This window comes from Zootoca vivipara, chromosome 8, assembly GCF_963506605.1.
Source record: "Zootoca vivipara chromosome 8, rZooViv1.1, whole genome shotgun sequence".
In the NCBI taxonomy this organism is placed as follows: Eukaryota; Metazoa; Chordata; class Lepidosauria; order Squamata; family Lacertidae; genus Zootoca; species Zootoca vivipara.
Window position 1 is genome coordinate 56,943,558 of NC_083283.1, and position 25,625 is coordinate 56,969,182.

The window sequence follows — 25,625 nt, forward strand, 5'->3', positions numbered from 1 at the left end:
TAGGTCTTAATTATGTAAGAACTGTAACCCAGAAGCACACAAGCCCATGTCAATTAATAACACCATTAATTATGTGAATTACACAAATAAACCTAGGAACCAGTGGCAGATTTATAGATACACACAGAATTAGGGCCCCCTGAGGCTGAGCGGCCCCAAATTATTAATATAATTTTTTAACTGAGAGGATACTTTTGAAACAAATAAGGAATTGCCATTGATGAATTATAGTGTTTTAGTTTTGTTTCTACAAAATGTTGTTTGTGTGTAGAGGCCAAACAAAATATTTCTTTTTGAAGGAAATTCCTATACATCTCCTTTCAGTAAAAACTGTAGTAGGTAAAGGTAAAGGACCCCTGGACAGTTAAGACCAGTCAAACTTGACCATGGGGTGCGGCGCTCATCTTGCTTCAGGCCAAGGGAGCCAGCGTTTGTCCAGACAGCTTTCTGGGTCATGTGGCCAGCATGACTAAACCACCTGGCGCAACAGAACACCGTGACGGAAGCCAGAGCGCATGCAAATGCCGTTTAGTTTCCTGTCACAGCGGTACCTATTTACTTCCACTGGTATGCTTTCGAGCTGCTAGTTTGGCAGAAGCTGGGACAGAGCAATGGGAGCTCACCCCATCACACGGATTCTAACTGCTGACCTAACTGCTGAAGAGTCTCAGTGGTTTAGACCACAGCACCACCCTTTACCTTTTTAAAAAGATAGCATAATTATGCTAAGAGGGGAGTAAATAAAAGGGCGGGAGGAAAGTTGCCTTTTTTCTTCAAAGACATCCTGGGACATGTATCTCTTTTTGGCCAGCAATGGGTACTGTGTGCCTTCCAACTGTTTTTGAAAAATCTATACTGGAACTGCTCTAGGCTCTGGAAGTGGAACACATAAAACACTGACTGGATTCCCTTATTACAATGATTACTTAATATTACAGTGATTAAGATCAGTTGGTGCTATGCATGTTTTCTGGTATCCATGACACTTTAGATTCCCAAATTCTAAAGGTGGGCCTTAAACAATTGCTTGAATCCAAAATTCCTGCTCTGTAAAGCACTTTCTACTTGCTTACACAAGAGGGATAATTCATTCCTATCCCTCCTATCTACAGACCTCCATATCCCCTGACCACCAACCCAAGCCACCTGGTGATAGAACAGTATTTGGATCCAAGCAAATTACAAAAATGTGCCTTGTGGGACATATACAGTGGTATCTTGGTTCTCAAACTTAGTCTGTTCTGGGAGTCTGTCCGACTCCCAAAACGGTTCAAAAACCAAGGCGTGGCTCCCAATTAGCTGCAGGAGCTTCCTGCACTCAATCGGAAGCTGTGTCAATGTTCGGCTTCCAAAAAAAGTTCACAAACCGGAACACTTACTTGCGGTGTTCGGTAGCCAAACCGTTCAAGTACCAAGGTACCACTGTACTGTATTTTTATATTGTGATGAAATATGGTTTATGTTGTCTAGAGGCATTTGTTATGTTTCAACTGGACATAGCTCAATCTGTTCCTATAGAAAACAATAGTTTTATAAGGATAATATTCTGAAAAATGGAAGATTCAAAACACTTTATTTGTAAAAGTCATACTTTATTTCTAAAATCAAATAAGATTTTTTTGCATAAAAAATAAGAACATATTTACATAAATTCAAAAATATATTCACAATGGAGACGAAAGCAGGAAAGAATACTTTATACAAAGTTTGAGTTTACGAAACTCCAGAAGTAGACTTGTAGTAAAATGATCAAATGATCAATATCTGTACTTGGTTGAGTAGTCCTTGGGTGATACAACAAGACCTCTACCTTTACGTGCTCCTCTATAAACTGTTTCTATGATGTCAATCATCTCTTGTTTGTCCTCCATTGCCCAGTTAATTTTGTTGTTGTTACCAGTGCCTAAATCAATCATTATGTGTTTGTTTCTTTAAGAAAGAAAAGAAAAATGGGGAAGGAAATTATTAATATATTATAGTTACATAGTATTTCATTTAAACCTCATGTTCTGCAATATATACTCCTCCCTCCCTAACTATCTCCATCCTACATTTGGGCAAGATGGAGTGATTTACTTTGATGTATATTTCCTTTATACTAAAACTAGATTAGATTAATGGGGTTGTATCCAGTGCTGTACCAGTGGTATTCAACAGAAATTTGTAGTACATTACGGACATCAATAAAGTTACTCTATTCTGCAGCTTATTTAGTTGCACTACATGACACAAATAAACAGATCCGGTCAAAAATTACAAAAAGTCTGGAAAAAGTCAGCTGAAAATACACAAGTTATAATATACCTGAAGAAAAACATGACTGTACAGGGATCGTACAGTTCGTACATCTTGTTGAAGTCTGGCACTTCGGTGATATCCACAAGATAAATAACAGCAAAATTTTTCACCTGTGGGAGAGAAATGTATGTTCTAAAACATTAATTGTAAGCAGAATAGCTTCACAATAGTGAAAGGTTTACAGAGAAACATGCTCACTGGGATTTGCTTCCCAAAGGATACAAGTGTTTCCCATTTTGTTTCAAAACGAAAGACACATAACATGAACTGAAAAACAGAATGTGGTTTTATATTTTAGATATGTTCAGGTCTGATCCATTTGCACTATACCCAATAGCAGCCGGAATTCAATGTTTGTTCTTCTGCAAGCTTTAGAAAATCTCAAGGTGTTATAGTTGTTCAGTATTAATTTGCACATAATCTTCATTAGTTTACAGCTCCCACCCAATGCAATAGGTCATACTGATACAGTGGCAGTGATGATTGAAACAGCTTGATTTTAAAAAATACACTGTTCTGCAATTGCCAATGAGTTTAACACTTCAGACTTACTTTACTAGCAAATATGAGATTTGGGAAGGAGGAAAGACAAGAAGGTCAGGGATCTCCAGTGTGGTGTCTGTGGGCCACAGTGTACCCACCAGTATCTCCTATGAGACCTACAAAAAGTCTCAGTAAATATCCCTTCTAAAAATTCACAATACATAACTGGGCTTCTGAGCCTCACAGGGGGGGCGGGGGACAGAAAGAATGTAGTTGGTAAAGTGAGCCGTGGACCCAAAAAGGTTGAAAACCTCTGCAGCACACTAACATACACATAAACCTGTAAGAACCTATGCATAAGTACTGTATCTATTTTTTAATACAGTGAAATTTCTTAAGGCACTTACAAGACTTATTGAGAATTCTGAAAATTTAAAAATATTTGACCCTTGTGTTAGTATTAAAACCCTAAAACATGACAAACTCTCAATGCTCAAAGACCAGGAAATAAAAAGTCTCATTATGCCAAGGAGTTCATTTTTGATTTTGAATGCTAGAGACAGAGAGACCCCATTCCGCTTACAAAACAGTAATTTCCAGAATGGTTTTACAATCAATCCATCTCCCGGGGAACTATGGGAATTTTAGCTTTGTGAGGGAATAGGGGTCTCCTAGCAGCTCTCAGCTCCTTTGACAAACTAGTTCTAAGAGTCCTTTGGCTGTTTAAAATGGTATGACACCGCTTTAAATGTTTATAGTGATGATGGGGTCAGATATGCAATTTATAAGAACAGAAGTAGACAAATATTCTTAAAAGCCTTTTTCTTTAGCGGCACATATTGGCAAACTTTTTGTTTTGCTGGACCTGACAGGAAGTCACTGTTGTCCAAAACACGCATGTTACCATTTACACCCCAGAACTGCATGGTTATATTGGAAATTATGCATAGTGTATCAGAGAAGGAGCACAAATAGTGGAGGAACAAGCTGCACTTACTGGAAATTCTATCTAAGAAAGTGACCAGCATGGAAACTGGAAACTTTAGTGCTCACTGTCAACTAAATTTTCTCCCAATGCAGAATATAACTGTAACATAATAGGTTTGCATGATTGTTCTAGTGTAAATATGCAGTACAACTGATTACTCACTCTTTGTACAGCAGTGATATCCGAACAGGACTTGTTAGCAAGAAGATGAGGAAGGATGACCTTTTTTAATCTGCTTATTTCTGCAGAGGGAGATGTTTAAATACAAAGTTACATTGCTCTTTTCCCCCACATTAAAATTTAAGTGCCGATATGCTTGCCAACTTACTAGTTTTCCAACTACTACTACCTATAAAAGTATTCCAAAGAATATTATGTCCTTTTCCTTGTCATTTCCTTGACAATGTTTCTCCCACCTATTAATATTTCTAGCTATATTTTCCTTTAAAATGTCAAAATACTCAATGGTTGTCTCAATTTTGGTACATGAACTTATTATATTTGCCCTGATGTTTAAAGTCAATTTGCCTTTTATTGTTCAGAAGCAGCAATACAAGCAGTTGGATTGCCTTTAGAATTGTTTTCATAACAGTTTGAATGAAACCATTCTATGCTGTTATTAATAGCATATGTATGAATTTTATTATTTTTGTTTTCATGAAAACTTCTGCAATGCAATTTTATATAAGATTAGATCCAAAGGTGCCCTTCAAGTGACAGAAAGAGTCCCATTTTATTTCAGCCCCCATAACTTCTGCAACTACCTTTAGCATATTTGCTGCTTTAAAATATACACCAAACCTCCCTCATCTACCACCCATGCAAGTAAATTCTTTACAATGATACAGAACACTGTTTTTCAAACTATGTTCCAATAATGCAGGGGTTCCTGGAAGCTTATCAGGGGCTTGAAGGCATTCTTAATATCAGCACCCAAACTGTGGAATGTCCTTCTTTCCCAGATCCAACTGGTGGTGAAACTGATAGATTTTCAGCATCAGTTAAAAACATACCTATTCGCCCAGGTTTTTTTGCTAAACTGGTATACTGTTGTGTAGCCTACTCTCAGTGACTTATCAATCTGTTGTGATTAAGAATTTTTAGCATTTTATTTGTTTTATGAAAATGATTTGATTGCGAGTGATGTATTTATTTTGTATATTGTAAACCATTCTGGGATCATTTTTAATGATAAACAGGTTAGATAAATATTCAGATCAGCATTAGGTCTACCCTAAACTGTGGTTTGCAAATCCCTATCAATCTTCCTCTCTGATACAAAGCTGTGGGAAAATTAGGGTTCCATTCTAGGATATAATTTCAATTAAGATGATGCAATAATAAGATCTGAAAGGCTTATCCAGGCCTTTACATGAGGTAGTTATACCCCTAGAACTTTCTTCAATAATGCAGGAGTGCTGCAGCAGATAGGTAAAAAGCAAGCTTCCTCAACCTTGGCCCTCATGTTTTTGGCCTACAACTCCCATGATCCCTAGCTAGCAGGACCGGTGGTCAGGGATGATGAGAATTGTAGTCTCAAAACATCTGGAGGGCCGAGGTTGAGGATGCCTCGTAAAGAGTTTTTCAGTAGAAAGGCTGATTTGAAAATAATTACTCTACAGTAATTAACAGTTAACAATAAAATTAAAGGACCACAGCTGCATAAAGCAATCAAACAAATGGCAATATAACATTGAAGAAATACAAGAATTTTGCCTTGTGCTGCCTCCTAATTCAGTTTCATTCATTGCAACCACAAAGACTACAAGTTTAGAAAAGCCAGTAACTTTTGTATTCTAACAAGAACCAAGATAATTCCTTATTATAGCATAATATAAACTTTTCTTTGCTCCCCTCCCACAAAATTGTGCTCCAGGGGGTTGGAAGACCCTCAGGCAGATTTCAGGAGTGCTACAGAGGGCAGAGGGGAAGTCTTGTGGTATAAGAGGGAGCTTACTCACATGACTCTGGATGCGTGCAACCTTTACTGAAAAAAGTATTTTACATAAAAACCATGCATTTCAGTTGTTCCTTCTTAGATAAAGTATAAACAAAATAATTGGCATGTTTTCTCATAAGCTTATGTACTTGGTTTAATATATAAATTTGGATTAAACAGATATAATACAATATTAATAAAAATGAAATACCTTCTCAGCAATACTATATAAAACTTCGTCCATTTTCATACATGTTGGATCCCAGTCATGCCCAAAACGAATGACCACCACACGGTCTTCTTCTGAAAGAATGGCCTGGTCTACTTGCCAGCCATTGTGTAAATGTGGAAGCATATACGACATTTTCAAAATATGTGAAAGACCTGTAGGAGAAAACAGAACAAGACAAGAATTTACAGTTCAGGTTCACTATGCTCAATGTTACAACAACAAAAAAAGGTTTGATTCAAGACAAAACAATTTGTTAGATTTTGACTGGTAAACTCTTGAAGTGAATTCTTGTGTAAGGCAAGCAAATTGTTATATAATCAGTTTACCCCATTAGTCCAGCCAGGTTAAGCTACCACAGCAGACTGCATAGTCAATGGTGTGACATAATTAGGGATGTGTTGATGGGGGAGGTCAATTCTTCTGGTCCATGACAGTTGGTAATAAGTTCAGATTGTTCTCTCCAAAAGGAAGGAACAGAAGAACTTAGAGGTGACTTTGGGGTCTGGCTGGGGTCAGCAAAGAGAAAACAAGGGCATGATTAAAGGTTAATGTTAAAGGTTCTAATCAGGCAAGTCCAACAGGTCAAATGCAATCTACTGGTTGATCACGGGGTGTTCCAGGTCAATCCTGATCCCCAGGTCAATCCTTGGACCCCTAGCTATCTCTATTCAAAAAAAAAAAAAAAAAGCTCAACAACTCTGGTGCATCCTCCCATGGCTAGATCACTGTCAGTTTTTTATACTGTGAGTTGATCACAGTCTCTTGGGAGTTGGACATGCCTGCTCTAAATGACCTGGAACCAAAAAGATAGACAGGACCAATACAATATGATACACCCCAAATATCAATATCATTTTTAAGAGGCCCTTAAACTGAAGGATAAACCTTCAATTATCCTGGGATAAGGGCATTTTCGTGATTTGTGCCCTGGATCTGTAACACCTTCCCCTGACATCGAGCCTGATCTATCTAGGTGAAGTGTCTATCATATGCCCATGCCTTTTGAAACCATTTTATCTTACATCCTCTTAGTTAAGTCCTCTTCCCTCACGTTCCAGCTGCTTTCCTGCGTGTTCAGGGTTTTTTTTATACAGTGTATAAATAGGGTAGCGTCATCTTGACCAGGGCTATGGCACGGGCTGTGAGACAGAGTGGGGTAAGGAAACCCGAGACCAGTTTAAGGTTCCGTGGGATCCTGCAAACCCCAAGGGATGGGGAGCTTGCGGCCCTCCTAACGCCGCTGAACTCCTCAGTCTCCCGACCGTTCACCCGCCCGCGGACTCCAGCCCGCTAGATAACAGCCACTCACCGAACGCAAAGGAATAACGGCTGTAACGGCTCCCCACAGTCGCCTTGAAGGACACGTGCGCACTCGCAACGACCGGCGGCCGCCGAACTTAGAGGCCAAGCGGGGTAGGGGGTAAGCGCCGCCTAATGCAGCGCTACGCTTAGCCCCGCGAGGGCAAATGAAGCCGTTTGCCCGCCTTTTATTTCGCCACTTCCGGAGAGCTTCATTTCACGACGGAAGTGGAATGGCTGTTCTTTCATCGACGCCTGAGCGATGGGGACGAGTCCATTGCAAAAAGAAAGAGAGGTAAGGGGGGAACCGATCTGGTAAAACGGGTACTTGGTGCGTAGAAGAGAGTGGTTCTGACAACTATGAAGCCCACGTAGGTGGCTGCCATAGACTATGGGATGACGTCAACCGTTTGGGAAAGGTTGTCCGCCGAAAGCTTGTATAGAGGAATTCTTCGTTTTGATGGTTTCTTCCAACCCGTAAGTAAAAGCAAATCGAGAGCTAGGATTGATTGCTCGCGTCTGGCCGCAGTTCTTGCCATTGCCCCCTCCGGCGGGCAGAGACTTGCAAATTAAGCCTCTTGCCAGCTTCAAACCACGTGGTCCCTTTGAAGTGTATTTATCCTAGAGAGCCTTAATACATATTGTTTTTACATAGATATGCATTTACATATTTTAGCACCATGTGTAAACTATGAAAACATGGGCTGATAATGGCTTGTCCCTGTCATATTCTTGCACTGTAGACAGGGCAAAATAAACATAGCTACCACATATGTACCACATAACATAGCAACCACAAAAAACCCTGATTTTGGGAAAGATTGAGGGCACAAGGAGAAGGGGACGACAGAGGACGAGATGGTTGGACAGTGTTCTCGAAGCCACCAACATGAGTCTGACCAAACTGCGGGAGATAGTGGAAGACAGGAGTGCCTGGCGTGCTCTGGTCCATGGGGTCACGAAGAGTCGGACACGACTGAACGACTAAACAACCACCACCACCACCACCACCACATATGTGTTTTATCCAGGTTTGCTACTGTAATGAATATTTCCTTGGCTCCTAACTGATAATACATTGAGCATTTATTTTTAATTGAGAATTAAATGCTGTTAATAAATATCTGGAAACCCAAGTATAAGACTGGGATACATCCTTGTTAGCAATGTGTACGTACGGTACTAAGGAACAGATGTGCTGTGTGCATAGCTCACATTCAGGCAGAGCCAGGCCAGCTAAGGGGCCTTAAAAGCACACAGTTAAAGAACTGGCTGTACTCGGTGCTATACACACTGTGTACTGTAGGAATCAAGAAATACGCAGACATTGTTTAATCCACCTCCCCAACCAAAACTGGTAAGTTAGTTACAGCAGAAGGTGTTGTTAATCTTGGTGTAATCTTTGTTAAAAGTTTTAAACATAATTATTTTGAGTGATTTATTTTGCTGACTCCACAAAGGTTTTTTAGAATATAATTGTACTGTTACTTCCTTTTTATTTAGAAATGTCTACTTTAGTATCTGCTAAACTTTCACAACACTAGCTTAGATTTAAATTGTTGTTTCTTGGACAGGTGTTCCCAAAACACTGTGTTTTATGTAGGATTATGCTCAGAGTTAAAGCCTTCTGCTTGGCACAGTCTGTTCGCCTGCCTGCCGCCTGGGTGAAAGTCTCCAGCAAGCATTGGTCTCACTGGGCAAAGACAAACACTACCAGTGTGCAAAGCTACAGAACTGAGCAAAACAGCACTGGGGGAGCAGCTTATCAGGCCAAGGTTAGTACCAGGAGGAAGCAAATTGCCTTGTAGAAATATTCCTGTTTAGGATTAAAGTGCTTATTGTGATTATCTATGCTAATCACATAATATATACTGTAAATATAAAGCCATGTGTCTATATTGCATGTCAAGGCAATGAGTGAAGGAATTACTATTCTTATCTCTAGCTTGCTGAAAAACAGAGATTTTATTCCTTAGCAGGAATCAGCTGAGGGTACTTGTACTAGTAGCCCCTGGACCAAATTATAGCCACCTATATTTAATTGCATCCTGGGAATGGAATGGGGTTGCTGCCAATCAAAGTGACTCTTTGGCAAAACTCACTGCTGACAAAATATGTGGAAAGACAGATGTAAACTATTCCAGTGCTGCAAGACAGGTGTTCCGCCACCTCTCAGGTGTGCTCCATTGCCATTCAAAGAGAACGAGGGAAGTGTTCATGGTGAGTTATGGCACCTCTTTTTCTAGAAAAATAGCGCTGCCCACAGCCTTCCATTTTGAACACACTGCCTCACACACCACAACTGATAATTATATGGAAGGGTCCGCCGTGTTACATGATGCCTTTTCACTTAAATGTATTGCTCATATTAGACAGAAGTCCAGTAAGCATATCATAGAAGGCAGTAACTAATGGAGTCCCTCTTTTGTGGGTTGAAGCATACATATAAGGCAGAATTTGGGTGTGATGTGTATGTTTTAGTGGGGTGAGAGTTGTATATTGTGACCCAAGATGTGCCTTGCCGAGAGGGAGGCTGAAGATGGAAGGGTTCATTGATTCTTTAAGAAGTTTTTAAAATGTGCTGCTATGTTTTGAGGGCTTAAGGATTTTATTGTTTTATGTTAGATTATATTACATTGTTTTGAAGTTTTTCATATTCATTGTTTCTTGTATATACATATTGTATTTGTTATTTTCAAGACCACAAGGTTAGTGCCTTAATATTTAAGCAATATTTAAATACTGTATAGGAAACAATAATTTACTAGGGTTTTTCCCCTGATAAATCATCCAAAGTAGTGTATGCTGTCCTTCTTTTAGGATGAACAAAATGAGTTGATGTTGGTGTTTCTATTAAAAGATAAGCAGCTAAATCTTGTGAAGTTTTTTGTCCTGTAACCACTTCTATGACAGGCTGCAGCTCAGTTTTTGTACAGAAGCTGACACAATTGGAATCAAAACTGAAAAAAGGCTAATTTGATCAGCATGAAGCATTCTCAGACATTTTTAGAGAGGATCCCACTCCACTCCAGCAACGAAGCATTTTCCCTGCATCTTACATGATGAATACAGCTTTATCATTACATTGTAGTATCTTATTGCCACAATTGGGCAAGAAAATTCGCATGTAGAAAGTCATCTGTTGCAATTAAATCCTGTTGTAAATTAATTCCTCCTGGGCATATTCTTTTTCTTATGTACCAGTATTTTTGTATAAAATCTTTATAAATATCTAAACACCACAAAATGCCATAGTAGTGTACAACAACATTAAAAAACAGGAAATAGAAAGAAATAAAGCGGATCTCTAAAGAGAAATCCGATACTGCCTGTGAGTCAGCTCATCCTTCTGGGAACGCTTTTAGAAATAGATGTTTTAAGCACCCAACAAAATGTAATTATTGTCAGAGACTGTCTAACTGTTAATATAGAATAATGCAGAATACTGAGACTCCACTTTACATCCTTGGATATTTTCCAGTGGCTTTATGAAAGCCTAGTTTTCTGTTTAACATTTCTCGTCATCCCCTTTTCTTCAGGGTATGGGAGAAAAAGAACTGCCAGGCGTTTTGATCTGTGAAATAGGAGGTGCATTTGGTGTACTGGAGAGCCATGTGGAATTCCTTAAGAAACACTTCAAGCTCATCACCCTGAGAGAGTTTCACAGAAACAAGGATGAACTTCGTGAAAAGATCAAGTCCATTTTTGTATTTGAGTGCAGACCTCTCATTGACCGGGAACTTCTTGAAAGCTTGCCCAGCCTAAAGGTGGTAGCAAACTCAGGGGTGGGAGTGAATCATTTGGACTTGAAACTGATTTCGAGCTTTGGAGTAAAAGTCACCAACACCCCACATGCTGTTTCTGACTCCACAGCAGACATAGGCATGGCCTTAATGCTGGCATCTGCAAGAAGACTAGTGGAAGGTAAAGTCATTTTCTCTTGCAGTTTATGTAAGTTGTTGTGCAGATTTTGAGTTCACCACTCCCAATATCAATCAGTCCTTGGATCAGCTGATCAATAGTTACATGATAATGCCCATGATATACTGATAAATAATAATACAGGTATTTGCTCCCTTTTCTAGCTATTCAGGTACCAAGTACCAGTAGAAATTACCCTTTAAACTGAAAATTATGGAGTACAGTACTCCAATTTTTGGCTTGCTTCTAGTTTGTAACTGAAATTGAGTCAGCCAATACCCATTTAGCTCAACATTTTAAACCTTGATGTGTTGAAGCTCTTCAAACTCTTGAACAGATGTTTTCTCTAATCTTTCCATATGAAATTCCTTAACTAGATTTAACGGTGATGGATTCTGCTACCTTATTCCCTAAATTTATTTTCCCACCTATATTTTTATGTGCTGCTTACTGTACAAATTCTAAGTAGAAATACCGGTATGCCTTACAGGGACTCCCATTTAGAGCTGTCTTCTGATTTTCAATAACTATTGTAAATAGTGCAGGCATGTTTTCTCATTTCTGAATTAAAGCTGTTGTAAGTACTAACACTATTGTTTCTCATTCGCTGCTGTGTGGCTTCTGCTTTTGTTTCTTAGGCTGTCATATTGCAACATCTCCAGATACCACACATTTTGCGGTTGACTGGCTGGGAGTAGAAGTTACCCGGGCCACTCTTGGTATCATTGGGATGGGCAGCATTGGGTATAAAGTAGCCAAGAGAGCAAAAGCTTTTGACATGAACATCCTTTATCACAACAGGAACCGTAGGTATATCTTTGATGAAGGTGTTGTACAGTGCAGCGCAGCCCGTGCAAAATTAGCATGGGAGTAAGTCTCATGGATCTCAGTGGGGCTTACTCCTGAGTAGATATCTACAAGACCTCAGCCTTAGTTATTTAACTTGCAATGTATTGGTAATCTAGGCTTCAAAGTCTGTTGGAAGCAGTTGCTCGAAACTACCAATCTCTGCACCATGTTACAGTGTCAGTCTGTGTGTAGTCATGGAGGCTAAGGGGCTGAGAGAGACAAAAAAACAATTCCTCCATCAGTTGAGACTATTTTCATCTCTACCATTAAAGTGGAAAAGTCATTGTATGGTAGGGTTGCCATATTTCAAGAGGTAAAAGTCTGGACACAAAAAGTTGTTGGGCTTCCTTAGGGCAATCGCTCAATAGTGCCTCCGCCACTGCTGAGCCTGAACTAGAGCCACCACCCCCACAAAAGAACCCCCACAAAAAATGCAGGACATTTGCTTTAAAATGTAAAATCACACACACCCGATGGGCATGTAGGATCCCAAAAGACGACATGTCCGGGAATTCCTGGACGCATGGCAAACCTACATGTATGATGATTTTTCTTGCTAATATTTGAATACTGAAGTGGAAAGCAAGTGATTTTTAAAGACATGGTGATTTTCAGACTTAGAATATGGTAAAACGACCACACACACACCCCTGCCTGTTCAGAATTAATATATAAATAAGGATTTATTAGATTTTTGTCTTGAATCTCTTTTTGCAGCATGCACAGTGCGACACATACAAAATAAGGGTAATTTTGCTTATCTCCAGTATTGGCAATCAACACCTAAAGCAATCAACACAAGAAGGTGCACTAGAGGACTAGAAGATCTTTTCAAAGGATAGTAAACATTTTTTTAAAAAAAAATCACTGCTAACCAGAAACACATGCAGGCTCCCGTGTTCCTCAAATTTTCAGATTCCCATGATCAGCCAGCATCCTTTAGCAATGCCTTTTGGCTGCCTTGAAAGGCAAGCGTGTAGCACCATGCAAGGAGCAACACTGATGTTCACATGGATGCTGCATTGAATAGGGAGGGATGCAGTGGACTTTAAATGCTGCCCTAGTAGCTCCAGGGACTAGAGTTACTAGTATAAGTGACAATGGTCACATTTATTTCCTTCCTTCCAGGAAAGAGGAGGAAGAACAGGCAGTTGGTGCCACTTACTGCAGAAACATAGAAGACTTGCTCCGACGGTCTGACTTTGTGATGTTGGTTGTGAATCTGACACCTGAGACGCACAAGCTCATTGGGAAAAGAGAGCTGCAGCTGATGAAACCCACAGCTACTCTCATCAACATCTGCAGAGGTAGGGGATGTGTGACTACCTAAATGTAAACTTCAGCTATATACATTTTTTCAAATAACTATTTTTGCATATATTCCATCCTTTTCTTTGTATTTTTGTTTGTGAAAGGTTATACATTTCACCAGCACTAATAAAGGGTGAGGCCGACAATCAATTTTCAGTGTCAGGAATCAATATGGGTTATTTTGAAACCAGTAGTATGGGGGCGGGGATCAGGAGTATGGTATTCAATAAAAAGAAAGGGAAAATTCAGCGATGAAGCAACATATTTTGGGTACATTGGATTTGGCACAGCTACGGGTTTCATTACACCCTAATCCAGATGTAGAAGGATGGAAGGCCAACATCACATGAAGTGGCTTTATTGGTGAACTTTAACAGGTTTGCTGCAAAGGAAATGGATGAAGGACTGGATTTCATTTTTCCTATTTTGGGTCAATCAAAATGTGTTTGGAGAGATAATGTGGAGAGACCCTTAGCTCCTTAAAATGTGTTCTTTGGCTGCAATCCTAAGAACACTTACCTAGGCATTTACTCCACTGGACACAATGTTGTGCTTTTCAAGTGAACAATGCACAGAAACGAGCTCTCAGTCCTTATCATGAGCTACTTTATGACTTTCTTGTTGTGATTATTGACATCAAAGTTCTGTCCGTATCAGGTGCAGTAGTTGATCAAGATGCCTTGGTAGAAGCGCTCAAAAATGGAGTTATTAAGGCTGCAGCTTTAGATGTGACTCACCCTGAACCACTGCCAAGGTAAAATATCACAAAAAAACCCCCACCTTTATTGTTGTTGTTTTAGTTCTGACATGGAATAATTATTATTCATTGGTCCAAAACTTCAACATTAAGGCATAGATGATCATGGTTTGCCTCTGTTGCCTCCTCTGCTGCTGCCTCTTTTCCCTGTGTCCCGTTCCTGAGCCAGCATGACCTACTGTCATATTACAATGTTGATAATATGTGCTATGAGGGACATACATTGTCACCAATTTTCTTTTTGGGGGTTTTTAAAATCCATTTTAATCAGACTTCTTAATGCTTGATGTGTTCAGAAATCTGTGTGTATGGATAGTCATAAATATGCCTTCTGTAAGTCATTTTGCCATTTCTTCTGACTGACCAGAGTCTCAGAGTATTTGGATTTAAACAAACTGAAGTAACACAAGAAATCATGATGGTAGAGGTATTAAATATAACCCAACAACACAATAGCACTTGCATTCAGGGCTGAGATAGCAACCTGTCCCTTGTCCCGAGGTCTCAAATCCTTTTCCTTTGCCCTCTAACTCTTTGAAACAAAACAACCTTCAGATTGTATAGTAGGTGGCAAAATTTGTTTTGCTGCTGTAATTCATTTTCACTCAAACCTGTACCGTGCATTTGAGATGCAAAAATAGAGCAGAATTGTAAGGGGGAGTTCTTGTTCTAAGCCTCGAATATAGACTGCATCGTTCTAAGCTTTCTGTCTAACAGTACTGCCATACAAACAAGTTTATAGGCGATGAGAAGTTTGATTCAGAGCACCAGTCACTCAAAAGCAGATCTTCATAGGGCTAACTCCCTATAATGGTTTAGTAGATCATATCACACTTAATGATTGTGACCCACACAATGTATAGAAGACAGCTCAGTGGAAGCTAACACTATTTTCCCCCATTTTGAGTCTTTTTCAGTGCAGTCATATAGCAATATAGTTCCTTTGATCTGCCTGTGCCAGATGACTTCTGATTTTTCTGTTATGGCTTTCTTGCAGGGATCACCCATTATTGCAACTGAAGAATGTTATTATAACTCCTCACATTGGAACTGCAACTGTGCAAGCCCTGCTTATGATGACAGAAGAAGCAGTGGAAAATATACAGGCTGTTCTCAATGACCTCCCCATTCCTAGTGAAGTGATCACCCAATAGTTTGATGGAGAACATTAATAATCAATGGCTGGTCAGCAAAAGGACATTAACTGCTAAGTAACAATGGTGTATGAGAATCAAAACTCATCCTACGTAGTTTTCATTTATGGCCTCCTATTTTCTGTAATTATATTCTTAAGTAAAAGAACTAATAAATGTTGCTCCAAGGCTTTTGAGCGCAACAGCTGGCTTTCTGATTCTTCCAGCCCAAAACAGATATGCACGTTTGTATGATAGCAAATACATTATGTAGTAAGGCTATGTAAATATTAGCCACTTGAAATGCAGCCAAGTTGTTTTTTCCCACTGCATTTCAAGTTGTTTACTTACATTGCTGCACACAGCACAGAAGGAGAAGGATGTATTTACCTGATAAAGGTAAAAGGTAAAGGGACCCCTGACCATTAGGTCCAGTCGTGACCGACTCTGGGGTTGCGCGCTCATCTCGCATTATTGGCCGAGGGAGCCGGCGTATAGCTTCCAGGTCATGTAGCCAGCATGACAAAGCCGCTTCTGGCAAACCAGAGCAGCACATGGAAACGCCGTTTACCTTCCCGCTGTAGCGGTTCCTATTTATCTACTTGCATTTTTACGTGCTTTCGAACTGCTAGGTTGGCAGGAGCTGGGACCAAGCAACGGGAGCTCACCCCGTCACAGGGATTCGAACTGCCGACCTTCTGATCAGCAAGCCCTAGGCTCAGTGGTTTAACCACAGCGCCACCTGGGTCCCATTTACCTGATACACATTACAATACCTGATTTGTTTCCCCATACCTCCAACCCCGCTCTCCCCACAGAGTTCCAATGAAGCAGTTGTCTGCACATGCACAATGGCTGTCTGTGCAGATCTCGGCTTCACCACAGCCTGCATTTTCCAATCAAATGGGACACTGGTTTGAGGGAAAGCACTAGGATTCCTCAAGTAGCTTTAGGATAGTGTTGCAAACATCTCTATCGCTAAGCAGCGAGAGATTTCACAGGTGCCATTGGCTTACCCAATGGAGACTGGTTTCTTTAGGATATAAGGTTTTAGTTACACATATATACAACCTGAGCATAGGATGGAGGGACTCACACTCCAGCACATCTTGCTTCCCCATTAGGAAGAGTATCCACACCCAGTTGTCTCTATGACAACATGACAAACTTCCATCATGCAGAAGGAGGGTGCTTAAGAGGGCCAGCTAGGTCATCAGCTCAACGAAGAAACTGGTTTGAACAATCCAGCAGTTCCTTCTACTACATGCCCCATCTTATAGATACAAAACTACCAGCTTGGTGGAGACCCAAAGGCGTAATCCAAACCAACATCCCAATCCTACAAAAATAGATATGAATTGTGACTAATGTCATGGGTACCCTATTCCAAACACCAATGGTGGGAGCATCCTGGAGCCCTGGTAAATAAGGATGTGCATGCAGCCTCGGTCGCTTTCAAAAGTAAAATAATACATAATATCAATACCAAATTATACTGCAATTGAATAAGAGGCAGCTTGGTATTCTGTTGGACATACCATCTACAGGTTTGATTTCTGTACCCTTAAAAACGTGAACTGTCCCAAACAGCAATGTTGTATCTTGTCCAACACATGCCGTTTGCATGAGGAAGATGACACTCCCCAATATGCTGCAGTAGCCACCTTGTTTTCCCTTGCATTTTTTTGTTTCCCGAAAGAGCTACTGACCACTGCAGGCTACCCCTGCTTTTGAACGTCACACATCAAGCAAAAGCAGATTCCATTCATGGTGTAACTGAGAAGTGTGCAAAAAAGGTGGGTTGTTTTTTTTTTTACATACTAAAGCAGTGTGATTGGATTATAAGCAACGCTATATAAGAGGAGTTCAACTTGAGCAACACCACATCCCCCTCCTCTCCCTTGCAGCCCCCTCATGTGTCCCCAGACTCTGCTCTGGGGGGGGGTCCCCTCAATGCTCTGGATTTTGAGTTAGGGGTGCTGCAGGGGAGAGGAGAGGGAAGTTTTGTGCAAGTGGAAGTCTGCTGTGCAAGTGGAACAGCAGTGCTGGAGGCAACCTGTTCTTTGCATTTGAAAACATTTCTTTATATTATTACGACAATGTTGAGGTTATAATCAAATAAGTGCATTGTGGTTGAGTCTCGGATTTAGCAAACAATGTATTTGGAGTGTTTTTTTTTGTTTTTTTTTTAAGAAACAATATGCCAAAGTACTCTCTGTTGATTAACTAGTGGAGAATTATGCATATATTTAATGCTCATGGATTGAACTTTGTTAGATAATTAAATAAGTTTAAATTAGTTTGGATTATACCCATTCTTGGCAAGCAAAGTGGCTTACAAAGTAACTTGATAAATTCCAGTGTTCAAAGTTCAGCAGTAGAGATTTGCATGCTACTATTTCAAGACATCCTTTTGATGAGCACAGCTTCACAACTGGTATTGTGTTAATTTTTGATGTTTCCTTTTCTCTTGAAATAATTGCTTCACAGATAATCAACCACAGAGAGGTTTTCTTGCAGTCAAGCGGTATATACGTTTTGTTAAATAAATAAAATAAACAGGAATGAGTTTATGAGTGCTATCATACAAATCTTGACAGTTTAAGGATCAGGCTTTGTGAAGTTTGATTTTAAGAGATTCAGAAGAGACAGGCTTTGTGAAGTTTGATTTTAAGAGATTCAGAAGAGACAGGTTTACATCTTTCTGACCATGTTGGTGTTCCACCAATTTTTTGTATATTGTATGTCTTGCATATTGTAATGTATCACAATGAAGGAAAATAATCCAGTATTTTGTGGCATGGTTTGTTTCTATGCTTTTCAGAAAACTAGTTGTCTCCCATCCTTTCGAAGATCATGCAAGATCCCAAGTTGCCTCTCTTACTGATCAATGAAGTAGGTGGCACCCTTGGTGTCTTAGAAGCGCACGTGCCATTTCTGAAGAAACACTTTCAACTTATCACCATGAAGGAATTCCTCGAAAGCAAAGAATACTATCGTGCTAAAGTCAAAGCTATTTACTCGTGGTGGCATAAGCCAGTCATTGACAGTGAGCTGCTGAAAAGTCTACCTAACTTAAAAGTGATTTCAAGTGCAGGAGTGGGTACTGATCACTTGGATTTGAAGCTGATCTCTGGGTTTGGAGTGAGAATTGCCAACACCCCTCATGCTGTCCACAGCACTACAGCAGATATTGGCATGGCCCTGCTTCTGGCAGCTGCTAGAAGGCTCGTAGAAGGTAACACTGGCAATACTGTGCACATTTTTTTACAGTTACCCTTGTCCCATTTTCCCGAGCAATGAGACGTTCCAGGGCGGAGCACTTATCCAGATGGAAGGAGTTAAGTTGAGGCTGGTGTCAGGGATGAGGAGTCCGATTATTATTCAGGTGATGGAGTGGAGGAATCCAAAACAGAGGACAGGTACAGCCAGACCCAGAAGCGTTGCTACCCAGTAAGCTCATGGAGTCAACGTAAGCCTGGCCAGAGGAAGTGGTACTGTCGTCCTCTGACTTGGAAGACTCCATGGAAAGTGACAAGCAACCAGTCTCCCACGTTCTGTCGCAGATAGAGATTAATGCTGAGAGCTAGGTCCCTTTAAGCAAAGCAGCACCTTCCAGTATGGGTGAGGCTCACAATGGGGAAGTATCAACGCTGCTGATCTACAGGAAAGAAGCTCGCTTTGTTCCTTGCTGAAACAACATAGAAGCTTTCTGTTCAAAGAGTACAGCTCGAGTCTCTGACTTCAACCTCAACCTTTTTCTACCTAATATTGCGTCAGGTTGCCTTGTATCCTGCCTGAACCTCACCCTGCAGTTTGCAGATATATTTGTAATGCTGAATTGGTCTGCTAACAGGCCTGGTGCCTGAAGCCAGCTCCCAGTAGAGCAATTACTTGCATAATAATAATAATAATAATAATAATAATAATAATAATAATTATTATTTATTATTTATACCCCGCCCATCTGGCTGGGTTTCCCCAGCCACTCTGGGCGGCTTCCAACCGAATATTAAAAACAATAGTGCATCAAACATTAAAAACTTCCCGAAACAGTGCCACCTTCAGTTGTCTTTTAAAAGTAAAATAGTTGCTTATTGCCTTGACATCTGCTGGAAGGCCCTCTGTCTGGTTCCCTGTGACCTCACTTCTCACAATGAGGGAACTGTCAGAAGGCCCTTGGCGCTGGATCTCAGTGTCCGGGCTGAACAATGGGGGTGGAGACGCTCCTTCAGGTACACATGACCGAGGCCGTTTAGGGCTTGAAAGGTCAGTACCAACACTTTGAATTGTGCTCGAAAACGTACTGGGAGCCAGTGTAGATCTCTCAGGTCCGGTGTTATGTGGTCCCGGCTACTCCCAGTCACCAGTCCAGCTGCCGCATTCTGGATTATTTGCACTTTCCGGATCACCTTCAAAGGTAGCCCCTGCTTGTGTATATGCTTGTGTATATGAAATTTTGTATGCAATATGACTTTTGTTACGATCTAAACAAATAATTTAACCCTGATGTATAATGAAAAATCACCTATTTACAGCCTCAACTGAATAACTCAGATTTCTTACAAAAATCACTTTCCTCCCTAGAATTCTGTTTTTAATTAACACCTCTTCTCCACCCGCCACCCCTTATTTTGTCATTTTGCAGGTTGCCAGATTGCTGTTTCTCCTGACACAGACTATTTCTCTAATAACTGGTTAGGAGAGGAAGTCACTGGGGCAACTCTGGGTATCATTGGAATGGGAAGCATTGGGTATAAAATTGCTCAGAGAGCCAGAGCTTTTGAGATGAAAATTCTTTATCATAACAGGAACAGAAGGTAAAAATACACAGTTTGGTCCCATACAAAATAGAACACATCTTCACCTCTAAAGCTATTTTGCCCCCGAATCTTTGTGCATGTGTATAGAGAGAAAGATCAGCTGGTCTTCAGAAGTGAACAAACACAGCGGTACTTTTCAGCTCGTATTTCTGTTTAATGTGATGAAGAGAGGCTAGCCTATTGTGCTTAGGAAAGGCGAGCCATCCGGTGAGAAGAAGAGAAGGAAAAATAAGGGCCATTTCACACAAACCAAGTTCATTTCTTTGTAAATAAGGAAACTGGCTAAGTAGCTTGTTCCAGCATTCACCCAAATCCTATAACAATATGTGAAGTCTTCCTGCCAGTCTTCCAACCCTCCCACTTTTTTTCTACAAGAGAGCCATGATTTAAGGTTGATATTCACCCCAAGTTATGTCTGAAATTGGCTTTCGCTGTGTTCCGTTTCATCTTCACTCTGGTTTTCTAAGCTGTTGCCTTGCTAGGGAGGAAACTAGCTATTACAAAAACCACAAGGACTGCTGAAAAGAGTCATGGGCAAAGCTCTCTTCTTCCCTTCAGTAACACATTGTGGAACTTACCTGTGGTTTTCCTGTGCTTCAAATCAGAATATTAAAAGAACTTAACCTCATCATGATGGAGGGAGAAGGGAGAAGCTCTACTACATGCAGTTGCCATTTTTGGTGTGTGTCAAGAGTTTGCTAGGAAAAAGTATACAGCTCAGCTCATTTTTATGCTGAGTTCGATTATGTTATTAAATCTCAGTAGCTTGATTGCAATATTTTAGGTTCTTCAGCTTTGAAAAAGTCTTTAAACTTTTTTTAAAAGATAAACTTTTTTAGAAAGATAAGTATCAATACAATATACAGAGTAGATTGGAACATTATTCTGATCTACTGTGTAGCCTTGAACTATGGTGCACCCCTTGTTCTACAAGGGATCTGCACATTTGTGAATTCCAACCCAAGAACAGGGGAGATCATCCTTGTTGTTGTTTTCTGGCAGGAAAGAAGATGAAGAACAGGCTGTGGGTGCCTGCTATTGTGGGGCAATAGAAGACTTGCTCCAGCAGTCAGATTTTGTGATGCTGGTTGTAAATCTGACACCTCGGACATACAAGCTGATTGGGGAAAAAGAGTTGCAGCTGATGAAACCCACAGCTAGCCTTATAAATATCTCTAGAGGTAGGTCATAAAGAGCTGCTTGAAGAAAAATATTGATTGTTAGGACTTCAAAGCACAGCACTGTCTGAAAGTCCCTTTGCAAAAAGGCTTTGAAGCAGCCCAGTGTTCCCATTTTGAGCAGTTGCTTTTTGAAGAAGCCCTGCATTCTTTATCACAACATGTGAATCTGTGCTCAGCTTAACATCGTAGTTTGTTTTGAGAGAAACAAACTACAAGTCTTGGCTCACAAATTGTGTTATACCAAGGCTCATGGTCTGTTGCTCCCAGCTTGATGAATGGAGGTGTGTAATGAGATCAGTTCGGCAGCCTGTACTTATGTTCTCCTTAACTCGGAAGGTGGTGGTCTCTCCTCCTTTGGAGCTTTTTTAGCAGAGGCTGGGTGGCCATCTGTCATGGATGCTTTAGTTGAGATTCCTGCATTGCAGGGGATTAGACTAGTGGACTCTTGGGGTGCCTTCCAACTGTATGATTTGATGAAACCGTACAATGCACAATTACCCAGCGGTTATCATAAGAACATGATTTCCACACAGGGCAAGTTGTAGACCAAGATATGCTTGTGGAAGCTCTTCAGACTGGTGTCATTAAAAGTGCCGCTATGGATGTCACTTATCCTGAACCACTACCCAGGTAAACAACTATGTATTTATATATTTTTAAAAAATGAATGACTATAAGCACATTGTAAAGACTGCAGGAAAGCATAGAAGTAACCAGTGCTAAAGTTCAGACTGACATCTCTGCCTTCTTCCACTGTATACTCTGGGAAGTAGTAGGAGAACCTATATAGTACACAACATGCTTCCTTTCCAAATTAAAGCCATGAGGCAATGGACGGACAGTGTGAGCAGGTGTTAAGTACCATAAATGTTTGAGTTAGTGCTGAAAGCTTTCATCTGCAGCTGGGATTCCTAACTGCATCTTAAAACATCCCTTGCCGCCCACCAAGGCCTCTGTCCCTCCCAATTTGTTTAAAAAGTGTATTTGGCTTTTTTGTTATTGTTCATTTGGGAGGATCGCTTGATTTTTTTATTTTTTATTTAGAGGAAGGGGAGTATGGTCTGCTTTTAGTCTTTGTTTTGTTTGTGGATCGGGGTGGGAGCCTATTTTCAGATGCGCGGTTCTGAGCATTGTCAGTTTTTTGTATACAAAATGGGAATTTTATGCTGGAGTTTGTAGATTTCCGAATGTTCCTCCAGACCAAAAATAGTTGGGGACCCTGCAGTTCAAAGGGCAGTTCTATAATTGTAGTGATTATCCCTGCACCACAGTTATACAAGCATTATGCTCGTGTATTATAGTTGAGATCCTATGCACCTTTTATCACGCAGATAAGACAGGAAAGGAGGAGCGTTATTCCATTCATAACAAGCAGCCAACCCTATTTCTCAGTGCAACATACATTGCACACCTACACCCTCTTCCTCCCAAAGACATGGGCTTATGGTCAGTTGTCTGACCACATAGATAGCTGAAAGAATACTCCACACATGAATTTATGGGATCTGTGTGATTGGAGCAAACATTTTGCAAAAGAGAGGGCCATATAGTCCCAAGAAAAGGAGGCACTTCAGCCATGAGTTCTTAATGTACAAGGAGATATCCAGAAGTTTAGTGAGAAGGAGCAACGCAATGGGAGACAGAGGGTGGGGCTTTGAGTCGTCCGGGGCTCCCCATTGACTCCAATGTGAGTGTTTTCATTTTGCATTACCTGTTCTGCGGTTATAATGGTGTGCTGGTGCCATGGACGCTACCAGTATCTGAGGTTCTCTCTCCTCCTACCTAATGCCTGAACTTCCTCAGTTCATGTTGGTGAATCAGTTAAACATGCATTAAGCAGCACCAATGCAACAGTGATCCAACACCAATGTAATCCACAACACTTGCATGTTTTTGAGCTTCTAGCCTGCAGGTGGGCTATGGGGGTGATCCAGTCTATAACTGCAGGCGTAAGTCATGGGTAGGATTGCTCCGTTAATATTCTACTTTAGAAATATAAGTTACATAGATCTACAGTGATTTATTTATATATAACTACACATTAACTATTATACTCTACTAAAGCACCTGCATAATCAGAGGGAGTAAATATTTACCACGGCGGCTGAAACTGAAGGGTACACTTGCTTATTTTCAAGTCCTTTGACTTGGGTACATTGCTAGAATATGGATGATTGCCAAGTCAGATAACAAAAATCCTTCAAACGGTGGATAGCTCTAAGTACCGGTACTTTTCCTTCATTTGTTTGAATGAATGCCACTTCCTATATTAATAACCTGTCTTTTCCCCCTCTTCTTTTCAGAGATCATCCATTACTAAACTTAAAAAATGTTATCATAACACCACATGTTGGTTGTAAAACACACAAAACTGCTTTTATGATGACAGAGGAAGCAGTAAGCAATGTATTGGCAGCTCTTAATGGTCTCCCAATGCCCAGTGAAGTGTTTCCTGACTAAACCTGCGGGCTGTCATCTAACATAGCAACATGGAACTATTCTACATTTTTCTCTAGTGCAAGAAACATAATGACAGATGTACAAATTTAACCTGAATCTCATGCCTCATGTAGCAGTGTTTGTTCTGGACTGAAGACACAAAACAAGCCCATAGTAGATTTCATGTTTTGTTATCTCCTCATCATAGTTATAGCAGATATGTCCTTTGTTACCATTTCACACAATTAAATTTTAAACAGTGCTTGCTCGTTAATATGAAAGACTTGTGAAAATTTCTATGCTTGAATTTTAAATATTATATAAAATATTATATATATATATGTGTGTGTGTGTGTGTGTGTGTGTGTGTGTGTGCGCTTTGAAATTTGCAAGTAAGTTACTTATTTCACAATAATTTGTAGCCAAATTGAGTATTGCTACCTGGTAATCAATCAGAATGTGGAAACTATGCCTGACTGCCATTTCAAAGTAAACTTTTTCTAAAAGGTCAAAAATATCAAGTACCACCATCTTGGCTTTAAAAGTTATAAACTGGATAATTTAAGATCTTGGTGACAAGTTCTTCCAGCCCTTTTATTTTGTCAAATCACCCCTCAAAAACCAAGTTTTCTGTGAGGACTTTGGCACAACTCGCTTGTTCCATACTACCCTAACTAAGCCCTCCTACACTGTAATTGGGAAAGTTCCTACTTCATTTCTCTCCCCTAGCCAGTGGGAGCAGCAAACCATGCAAGGCATGGAATATTTGAAAGACTGGACATGTGACCTTTGTTGAGAATAGGTCTATCAATGGCTGCTAGTTACAATGGCTATAGACAACCTTCAGTCCCTGCATGTAAATCACATTTCAGGGAGCATTTTTTTGATGCTAAGAACCTCGAAATAATAAAGTTGAAATACATAGATTTTTCATTTGTTGGGGGGGGGAGGGAAAAGTAGGTGTTTTTGTGACCAACACCAACATGCTCAAGCAACCCAAGTTTTATTGTCTTAAGCTCATGTGATTTTGTTCCTAACATAAAATTTATTGCCAGTTCACCAATGAGAAGGCAAAACTGTCAATACAATGAATAAATGTTAATTAACCTGTTGTCTACTTTATTGTATAAGCATTATCCAAGAAACCATGAACTTGAGAGAGAGAGAAACCACGATATTCTGAGTTGCGTTGCATGTCATACTTCTGGTTGTTTTGTTCACATGTGAAATAGAATTCTGAAAAACTGTTAGCAGAACCTGAAACTTTGGGAAATTATCTTTTAAATGATATAAGAAAATTAAAAAATGGGTTTGTAGGTTGACATTTTCATGGAATTGCCATTGGGGTGCATCAACAGGAGAAGACCAACACATTCATGCCCTGCTGTTTGTTTCCCATAGGCATCAAGCAGGGCTCTGCTCATGTTACTCTGTAGTTTATTACACTATGGTTAGTCCCATGTTCATTTTTTCAGTGGAGGACAAATGAGTAAGTTTTCAAATGACCCAACTGTGGTTTCAGAACTGTAGGAAGAAGAATTGTTTGGTGTTGCTCTTTGACCACCTTCCTGAACTTTCTCATATACCCATCTTCAAACACACAATTCCAAAACTGGAAGGAGCAGTTTGATATTTGCACACCCCGTTTTGTACTGGTATTTGCACACCCTCACAGACAGCGCCAGATTTAGGTTTGATGAGGCCCTAAGCTACTGAAGGTGATGGGGCCCTTTATTGGTCCAGCTGTCCTTTGTCAACAATAAATTGTCACTGTTTTTGTGTGTGTTGAATGTATGCTATATGGTAATTTATGGACCTAATAGATATCTAAAGCTATTTGCACATAACAAAATATGTATTTTATCAAAGTAATTGTTGAACTGAAAGACAAGAAGTATATTAATAGTGAAATACAATTAAAAAGAAGTATATTGGGGGGCAAGAGAGTGGGGCCCTAAGCTATAGCTTGTTT

The 25,625-nt window shown here is 40.2% G+C and overlaps 3 protein-coding genes across 7 annotated transcripts; 2 read left to right on the plus strand and 1 right to left on the minus strand.

Moving 5' to 3' along the window:
* Positions 1 to 1,106: 1,106 nt before the first annotated feature.
* On the minus strand, positions 1,107 to 7,434 carry TXNL4A (thioredoxin like 4A). Of its 2 annotated transcripts, none has more exons than XM_035125799.2 (4): positions 7,250 to 7,434; positions 5,920 to 6,092; positions 2,305 to 2,408; positions 1,107 to 1,929 (listed from the first exon to the last, which is right to left on the minus strand). In XM_035125799.2, exons 2-4 carry the CDS (start codon positions 6,070 to 6,072, stop codon positions 1,758 to 1,760), a joined length of 429 nt encoding a protein of 142 aa, XP_034981690.1. In that variant the 5' UTR covers positions 6,073 to 6,092; positions 7,250 to 7,434; the 3' UTR covers positions 1,107 to 1,757. The 2 variants fall into 2 exon arrangements, with proteins under 2 accessions (XP_034981690.1, XP_034981691.1); XM_035125800.2 differs by lacking the exon at positions 7,250 to 7,434 and adding an exon at positions 3,932 to 4,011 and having other exon boundaries at positions 5,920 to 6,056.
* Positions 7,435 to 7,465: 31 nt separating this feature from the next.
* On the plus strand, positions 7,466 to 15,423 carry LOC118090275 (probable 2-ketogluconate reductase). 4 transcript variants are annotated; one of them, XM_035125796.2, is made up of 7 exons: positions 7,466 to 7,534; positions 8,814 to 9,014; positions 10,779 to 11,163; positions 11,799 to 11,970; positions 13,138 to 13,316; positions 13,978 to 14,074; positions 15,075 to 15,421. In XM_035125796.2, exons 1-7 carry the CDS (start codon positions 7,502 to 7,504, stop codon positions 15,229 to 15,231), a joined length of 1,224 nt encoding a protein of 407 aa, XP_034981687.1. In that variant the 5' UTR covers positions 7,466 to 7,501; the 3' UTR covers positions 15,232 to 15,421. The 4 variants fall into 4 exon arrangements, with proteins under 4 accessions (XP_034981687.1, XP_060133918.1, XP_060133919.1 ...); XM_060277935.1 differs by lacking the exon at positions 7,466 to 7,534 and adding an exon at positions 7,549 to 7,716 and having other exon boundaries at positions 15,075 to 15,423; XM_060277936.1 differs by lacking the exon at positions 7,466 to 7,534 and adding an exon at positions 7,729 to 8,270.
* Positions 15,424 to 15,713: 290 nt separating this feature from the next.
* LOC118090274 (glyoxylate/hydroxypyruvate reductase B-like) lies at positions 15,714 to 23,916 on the plus strand. Its single transcript, XM_035125794.2, has 5 exons — positions 15,714 to 18,448; positions 19,859 to 20,030; positions 21,036 to 21,214; positions 21,748 to 21,844; positions 23,518 to 23,916. Exons 1-5 carry the CDS (start codon positions 18,067 to 18,069, stop codon positions 23,672 to 23,674), a joined length of 987 nt encoding a protein of 328 aa, XP_034981685.1. The 5' UTR covers positions 15,714 to 18,066; the 3' UTR covers positions 23,675 to 23,916.
* Positions 23,917 to 25,625: the final 1,709 nt, after the last annotated feature.